An 8,542-nucleotide genomic window follows, 5' to 3' on the forward strand; every position below is an offset into this window, starting at 1 on the left:
ATTAAAGCTTCAGTTGCAGTATATTGGCAATACAAAGTTGGCCTTTGCAATGAGAGTGTTAGCCAGTTGGGGAGGCAAAAGAGAAATTAAGTCATGTGGAGGCTGAGCGTGTGCTGGTGTTCCAAGAGCCATCGACTATGACAAAAGGTTATTAATTGTTATAAAACCAGTGATAACTGGCTCTTCATGATGAGTGGTTCTCAAGATTTTTGAGATATAAGTATCCTATGAAGGCATGAGATGTTATTTTCCCTAAAACCCAGGTGATCTTTAGACATTTGAAATTCGGATATTCACACCACAACGCGTAAACTAAATTACTAAAATATATCTCTTTGCTTCAAACAAAATTTTCTTCAGGTCATTCCACAGAGATCCAATGAATATCATCAAAGGACCTGCCTACAATCAAATGGCAATTGGCCTAGCTAAAAAGTAAAAATAAAAATACATCAAAAAGGAGAAAATAGAAATCATAAATACAAGGGTGAATGAAATCAATCGGGGTTGTTGGAAAGTTGGGAAATACATGTGGATGGGTTCCAGAGATACATGTGAACTACATCTCCTGCTCATTGGAGTAGGGGTGAATGAAGGCAGAATTCATCTGCCAAATCTTGAGTGAGGCGGTAACGCTAGCCCCTGTAGCATTGTTGAACAAGAAAACTCGAGCGGCTCCATATATTGCCTCTGTTGGATAAACCCTTGATGTGATAACTGTCCTCCCACCTTGAGCAAAGCTTTCCACTATTGAATGATCAACCTGAATGCAGGGTCACATATATGGAATCAATTGCAATCATAAAATCAAGTATACATCCAGCAGCACATAGCTTAAATTAATACAACAGCTCAATATAATTGAAGAAAATCCCATAGATCCAGATCCAAGAGGGTTTCAAAGTTTGTTTATAAGTCTAGCATAAAGCTAGAAGCCCAGAAATAAAATGTTTACCGTTCTACTGTACTGAAAACCAAACAATCAACTTACCAAGAGCCTCATGGTTAATTTTTCTCCGTCAAGTACAGGAACTAAGCTTCCATAGACATGTTTGCCAACATCATTGGCCAAAGAAGACCTGCATCAAACACAAGAGTTGTTTTCCAGTTTAGCTCATGCCTTATTGTAGATGATATATAATTAAACGAATTAATACTTCAAGGTCAGTGAAGCATGCATGCACATATAAAGGACCACCAGAGCACCTTGATTCGTCTGCACAGAAGAAAGTCTTCAAGTGGCCATCAATGTCCTTGGCAATGTAGAAGTACACAGGTGTCTGCTCTGCAAGGCTTTTATCTGCAAGAACCAAAAGACCAAAGGGTCCCAAGGCGCCCCTTCCGGCAGCCCCACCGCTGGTACTACAGTCGTAACCTCCATCAGCTTCAATTGTCCCTGTCCCTTCCAAACTCGCATTGTCCACCACAAACTCAGCAATTATGTCCAACTGCGACACCATTAATTGCCATTTTCCAAAGAGGTCCCTTCGTCAGCTTAACTTGTTATTAATTCTGTTAAGGTTATTCAAATATATCTATATATATATATATAAAGAGGAGAATCAGACCTGCGTGGCTGTGCTCACGTTAAGCGGCACAACGGATCCGGCTGGGACCTCCACTTTGTCGAATTCGTCACTCGACAATCTCAAGCTCTCTGTTTCCTTCACTGGCCATTGAAGTATATTGCTCCTAGTCTTGTGATCAAAGGTAACCACCCTAGGAATGCTCTGTAAGAAGTCACTATCATGATTTGAGGAGGCAGTTCGATCAAGAAATGAATTTAATTCACCATGTATTCAAGCAGACTATTCAATCTAATGGTTATGGTAGGATATATTGAGAGTTGGACTCCACCCCACCTCCTATACAAACTTCAAATTTCCATTTTGTTAGTGCAGATTGAACGTATATATGCAAGAAATTAACAATACCTGAACAGATGCCCATCCCTTCTCTATGTCAGCATTCTCGCTGTCGGTTTCACCAATCCAACCCCACAAAACTCTCCTCTGCTTGCTCTGATCGTAGAATGTCTTGGAAGCGTAGAAATTACCATAATCATAGATCATACCGATTCCGACATCCGCCACAGGATTGTCTGGGATCCATGTATCATTCTCCACATAATATGTTCCCAGCGCATAATAATCTTCCTTGGTGTCGTCAAGGCTGGCTTTAAGCACATGCTTCACTCCGGGACCATTAACCGACGTGTCCAGCCCATTCTCATCTGTGGTCGATACTGGAAAAAAGTCCACACATTCCCACATTCCAGTGCCCGGAACAGCATGGAGAACGCCATCAACAAGATCGTAGGTGGTGAAATTGGTGGTCTGATATACCAGAGATATGCCGGTTTTGTGAAACTTGGAGCCGACGGTCAAACGCCACTTGCCGTCGGGAGTGAACCATGCAGTAGTGGGGTCTCGGAAGTCTAAGCTGCCAATGCCGGGTGGCGGAATAATGACCGGGTTGCCCGGATACTTAGCCCACCGTAGGAGAAGAGGATCAGAAGGATCGGCCGGGTAGGCGAGGTTCTGCACCTGAACCATTTTATCGGTGGACCCGGTATAAAGAACGACGATAGAGCCATCGGGGAGCTGGGTGGCAGAACCGGTCCAGACACCGTTGATATCGTACCATTGATCAGGGATCATCGCCAAAGGAAGATAGAGCCAGTGGATGAGGTCCTTTGAGACGGCATGGCCCCAGGTAATGTTGCCCCACACTGCACCATCCGGGTTGTATTGGTAGAAAAGGTGGTACCATCCTTTGTAATACAATGGCCCTGCATTATTGCAACATTTCATCAGAACAGGTAAGAATCGGATACGGAGCACTTACTGCACTTGCTGGTTCCCTGGATCTAAAAATAAGTGGCACAATAACAGCTAATACGTGCAAACATATAACTGGCACAAACAAATTGTGGGGCCAGTGGGCCCCCACACCGACCATGTGAGATCTGACGATTCTGACCCAATCAATGGCTTAAGTCGAGCCTACCAATTCTCAGCTTTAAATTACTATAATCCAAATCATCCATTTTTTTATTAATTACCATTATTTTATTATCTATTGTTTTCCCTGGGCCTCGGAGGCTACTGGCTAGGAGCCTAGGATTCCTACTTTCTCTCTTTTCTATTTCTTAATTTCTTAACATAATAAACAAAGGAAAAGAAAGTAAACACATCCAAGGGCCTGATACTTTTCACCTCAAAAAGAGTCTGTCCTATTTATGACAGTTTTCCACGTCAGCTTATTGTCTCTCTTCCATACTCATACTCATCATACTCATGTGCTTTATTTCACAAGGGAAGATGTTTCCGATGCAAGGTTGAAAGAGGCTGATGGAACGGTGTGAGAACGGGCTTAACCTGACCGAAGCCGATCTCTCCTCATATTACTTTCCAATCCTTTTACAATTTTTTTTTTTTTTGAATTTTCAACACTCAATTAATTCATATTCAAAGTTGAATTTTCCAGCCTACCATGAGTAGAAAAGAAAAGATGCGACAAAAAGTGTATAAACAAAGATAGTGGGCTCAAAACTCGAAAGCCAAAAAGGAGATCCAACCACACCAACCAAACCGGCAAACATCCTTAGATTTGATTAGGAATTTAAGATTAACTATCTTTGTCTCCATTAATTGTAAGTTGTAAATTAAAAAGCCAATAGAGATTCAAGTTCAAAAATACCATACCAAAGACGGGGTATCCAGTTTAAATTGAAGTTTAACTAAAAAAGTTGGCGGATATTATCAGAAATCCAGTACAGAACTCAGTTACTCAGAAATACAAATTTAACTTAGAAAACAAGAAATATATATATAAATTCAACTTAAAGAAAAAGGAAGAATTTTCCCCAGAAGACGTACCATTAGGATCTGAAGCAGAAAGAAGATGCCGACCCCATCAAATCAGAGCAATGAGAAAGGAAACAGAACAGAAATGGTAGGTATCAGACTATCATCGTGAAACAAATTATTAAAATCTGAATAAAGGGAAATTATGGGTTAAATTTTCGAAAAATGAAAAGAAAAGGGTTATATCTTATATGGGCACCGACCATTCATCCAATTGTTCTCAGGCTGGAAGTGGAAGGCCGTTCTCTGCCAAGACAACATGAGGTTGCTCCATGGGAAAGACGCGCCGTCTTCCGCCGAAAACAGTCGGTAAGTCTTCTCCGACACCCCTTCGGATACCCCTCTTGATACCTTGGCAGGTTTTAAGATTTCCGACGTTTTCGAAGATGAATATGGTTGATAGTCCCCTTTTACTGCAACTACCGTTGGGTCTTCTGATCTTTGGTCACCGATCAACACCATTACCAAAGCCAAGAGGAAGACCCCGGACAACAAAGTAGACAATATAACCTTAATGGATCTCCGGTCACTTGCCGGAGCCTCCGCTTCATCTGTTAGGGGATTGTAGGAACACGGAATGGTATTTTCGGGATCGGGAGAGGTTGAGAACTGATTGGTGTACATGGTGGTGGTGACAATGGTGTTCTTGCCTTAATGGACGACAGGACGAGTCAGAGAAACATGCATATATAGGGGTGAGGGGGAGAGAGAGCGAGATGGGTAGGCCCCAGGTTAGGGATGATGAGTTGGACCGTGTCAGACAAGAAGGCGTTGTGTGTCAGATTCCGACTCGTCGCAGATGCAATTCATCCCATCCTTCTTTGGGACTGGGAACGGGGAGGGGACAGGTGTAAAGGCGCGGTGAGCGGTGATCTGGGGTTGGTTAATATCACACAGGCTTTCAGACTAGGAAAAGTTATAGCCTTATAGATTACTCGATTTGTCCCTTGTCACGGGAGTCGGGACGAGCCCGGATGTCCCAATAAGACCCGGAATACAACAATAGCAATTAACACGGAAAATAATTTGGGTCTTCTACCACTTTAATACAATGTTCCTCGTATCGATACGATACGCATATCGGCTGTATCGTATCGCTATTTAAAAACGGCCGAAATTATATTTCTTTTAAACTTTGATTTTTTAATAAGTTAAGAACATATTTTTATTATTAAAAAAAGTTGGGGTTCCGAAACACATGAAAATAGAAGTTTCGGAGGATATTCTTTCAAAAGTTGATGTAGTGTCTAATGACATCTAGTTTTTATTTATTAAATAAATATTGAGAAAATAACAACGGTTCAGCCCAAAGTCAGTATTCTTACGCCCAAAATACAATTAGGTTATGTTTGATTTAAAGGAAAAAATAAGAAAGAGAAAAAAAAGACAAAAATAGCTATATAAGGTTTGTAAAAATTTTTCTATCTTTCTTTTTCTTTTTTTATCTTTTTTTTCAAACCAAATAAAATCTTAAGTATCAGCTTAGAATTGATATCAATTTACGGACAGACATTAATATAAAAAATGGGGTATTTGACATTTTAAATTTTTATAGATGTGTAATAAAATTCATAAATCTAGAAATCTGCAATAGGCCTGTTCTTACTTTTCCGCATCTCATTAAAGGAAATTCTAATTAGTTTTAGGTGTTGAGCCGGCTGTAAAATCAATAATGAAATTCTACGACAGTAATCGGCACCATGTATTTAATACTGGCGTCCGCCGAACAGCTAAACCTTGCTCAGACATGTCTAGAAGTCGCGGGATTACGCTACAGGAATGAGTGGGTCCCGTAGTGACATAAAGTAGTTTATTAGTTTGATCAAAGACCAAAGACCGACTTTGCTTGAACGTATTGTGTTTTGTTTCTCAGGCGTCTAGTCCTCTTTTAATTGTAGATGTCTGTTCTTTTTTCTTCTTTTACGGGTCGCATATTTTTATTTGAATCTGTCGAGATAAAAAAGAACTGATTTGGTCAGAATCTGCGGTTTGGGACAGACGGGTTATCTGCATCATCGTTATTTACCAAAATCCGGCAGTTGCAGACAGTCACCAGGCTGAGGCTGAGCATTATTTGCCCTTCTAATACATACATGCAAAGGCATGAATGGGTTGCTCTCTCTAGTTTCCAGTCTTCTGCCGATTAGATTACCATTTGAAAAGCAACACTACATCATCAGTGGTACCGTGGCCGTGTCTGTGATCTGTGTCATCATTTTACCGAGACATGGTTCACGTGCTCTCTCTCACAAATGGAAACAGTGTTGATAGTTGACAGGTCATTGTTAAAAATATGTGGGGTCACATCCATTGGACCCAAACCAAGCATCCCATGAACATGGTTAACGATTTCCCCCAGGTCCCACCCAAATCAAATCCATGAATAAGGCCTCTGGGCCTGGGATATCATCATAGAATTGGGTTGGGAATTGTAGGAGAGGGAGCAAAGGATGACGCAATTAAATTGAGAATTGAATTATTGAAGGAGTTGGTGTGGGTGGTAAGTAAGAGCAACTAAATAATGTTTGATGAAGCTGTAGTAGGTGGTTGATTGGGTGGGAGCTGGAATGTAATTACCTACCACTACCACCACATGGGGAGATTTCTATTGTCTGTAAAATTATTTTGGGTAAATTTTTTAAACTACGTTTATAGTTTAGTTAATTGATTAAGTGTATGCACATGTGATTCCACGTGACTTATATAATTTTTTTAAAATCCAATATTGCCCTCATACCCTAAGCCCCCATTCTCTCTCTTTTAATACCTCCCCCTCCGTCTCAGTCCATCTGTGATTGAACAAGGGTTCGTCGCAATAAATATAACAGGATACCCTATATGCGCATTCCCTCAGGCAGTTCTACAGGGAATGTGATATATATGGAACTGTGGACTTCATATTCGGAAATGCCGCCGCTGTTTTCCAAAACTGCAGTTCAATGCCCTGACCGCTCAAGGCAGAACAGACCCTAACCAGAACACCGGAATTTCCATTCAGAACTGTAATATCATGGCGTCTCCAGACTTGGTTTCTAGCAATGGAACTACAAGCTCTTATCTAGGACGACCATGGAAAGACTACTCTAGGACTGTCTATCTGCAATCTTTCATTGATAGCCTCATAGATCCAGCTGGTTGGATAGCATGGTCTGGAGACTTTGCACTGAGCACACTCTACTTTGCGGAATACAACAATACAGGCGCAGGATCAGTGACAACGAACAGGGTTTCGTGGCCGGGTTACCATGTGATAAACGCTACAGATGCTGCCAATTTCACCGTCTCCAACTTTGTGTTGGGGGATGACTGGTTACCTGCCAAGCGGGGCTTTCAACTTGGGCGATTTCATTTCTTGGCTTGGCGGTGCTCTCGACGATCTAGGCTCCGTCGAATATGAAAAGATGCAGAATCTTGGTCACTCCGATGACTCGGGCAAGAGCAGATCATGATTGAAGCTGCTATTCATCAACGATGATCGGTATAAGTGGAGCAGTGGCATAGATTAACGATCCGTTTCCGCCATTTTTAGAGGCGTTAGCAAGCGAAAGTTGGGTTTGCCGAGTAGCGATGATCAGTATCTGTTTGCATCCGCAGATTGAGAATGGAGAGAGAGACCAGAGAGGGACAGAGGCGGAGGGGGAGGTATTAGAAGAGAGAGAGTGGGGGCTCAGGGTACGAGGGTAATATTGGGTTTAAAATAGTTGTAAGTGCTGGAATCACTGAGTTCAGTGTTTCTTTTCCCTGTTTTCTGTTCTATTTTGAAAATTTGAAAAAAAATAAAGGGTAAAATAGTCAATTTTTATGCATAACGATACACTTAACTAAATGATAAGGATAATTTAAGAAATTTATTTTATTATTTCTTTACCCATATGCACCTCCCTACTAGTCTACTACAGGCTAAAAAGTTAATTTGGACCTTTAATTGGTATGGATCTGCACTTGAATAATGTAGCCTTTTAAGGCAATAAGTATTGTACAGCTTCTACCTCTCCACCATGTATGGTGTGTATTTAAGTATTAACGCCCCCCAAATGAATGTATGGTGTGTAATAAGCCTCTTGAGATGCATGTGACTTCATACGCAACACTGCACCTACACGTAAAGCTGACATGGGTTACTATAACTGCTACTGCCTGTTCTCAAATGAATGTTTTGTCTGTTTTTGGCATAAAGAAAGCAAGAAGGGTGGGTACATATATAGAGACATGTTTCTTAATTCTTACAAACAAAAAACGTATCAAGTGTTAAGGGCTTCTTCTACGCCACTACTCTTTATTTTATATATCCATTCGAGCCACCGGGTCTAATCAATGTTGGGTTGGGTAAGAGTTGATAATATCGAACCCGAGTAATTCGAAAGGATGATTATTTTATTAACGAGAATTTAACTGAGGGGAGGTTCCTTGTGGCCCTGGGGATGTATATATTTTGGGGGAGTTGACAACCAAACGAAACAAATCTTTCTTCATGTTCAAACTTTGGAATGATATGGATAGGCCGGACGACTTTTGGGGGCCCATCGCCCATGAGCAAAGAGTACGCAGTACGCATACATGACACACCATCACGACACATGGACCCGGGTATGTAGGAGACTATGTAGGTCCTTTTTTCCTTTTTTTTTTTTTTTCTTTTTGGTGAAAGATGATTGGGCCCCGGGTCCCACCTA

General features: G+C 41.2%; 1 protein-coding gene and 1 pseudogene across 1 annotated transcript; one reads left to right on the forward strand and one right to left on the reverse strand.

The window, feature by feature from the left end:
* Positions 1 to 317: 317 nt before the first annotated feature.
* On the reverse strand, positions 318 to 4,542 carry LOC104602296 (beta-fructofuranosidase, soluble isoenzyme I-like). Its single transcript, XM_010265914.3, has 7 exons — positions 4,073 to 4,542; positions 3,882 to 3,890; positions 1,935 to 2,791; positions 1,569 to 1,730; positions 1,207 to 1,448; positions 992 to 1,079; positions 318 to 763 (listed from the first exon to the last, which is right to left on the reverse strand). The coding sequence occupies exons 1-7, from the start codon at positions 4,491 to 4,493 to the stop codon at positions 560 to 562; spliced, it is 1,983 nt and encodes a 660-aa protein (XP_010264216.1). The 5' UTR covers positions 4,494 to 4,542; the 3' UTR covers positions 318 to 559.
* A 2,337-nt stretch (positions 4,543 to 6,879) lies between these two features.
* Positions 6,880 to 7,266, forward strand: LOC104602412 (putative pectinesterase/pectinesterase inhibitor 41 pseudogene; annotated as a pseudogene).
* The last annotated feature ends 1,276 nt before the right edge of the window (positions 7,267 to 8,542 follow it).

This window comes from Nelumbo nucifera, chromosome 1, assembly GCF_055504915.1.
Source record: "Nelumbo nucifera cultivar China Antique chromosome 1, China Antique-T2T, whole genome shotgun sequence".
NCBI classification, from domain to species: domain Eukaryota; kingdom Viridiplantae; phylum Streptophyta; class Magnoliopsida; order Proteales; family Nelumbonaceae; genus Nelumbo; species Nelumbo nucifera.

Bases quoted from the DNA above. Each gene is read 5' to 3' on its own strand.
- LOC104602296 (XM_010265914.3), bottom strand. From the start codon at position 4,493: ATGTACACCAATCAGTTCTCAACCTCTCCCGATCCCGAAAATACCATT. The intron at 1,449-1,568 runs GTCTGATTCTCC...ATGGTGTCGCAG, and splicing joins ACGTGAGCACAGCCACGCAG to TTGGACATAATTGCTGAGTT. The intron at 764-991 runs GTAAGTTGATTG...CCCTGCATTCAG, and splicing joins AATTAACCATGAGGCTCTTG to GTTGATCATTCAATAGTGGA.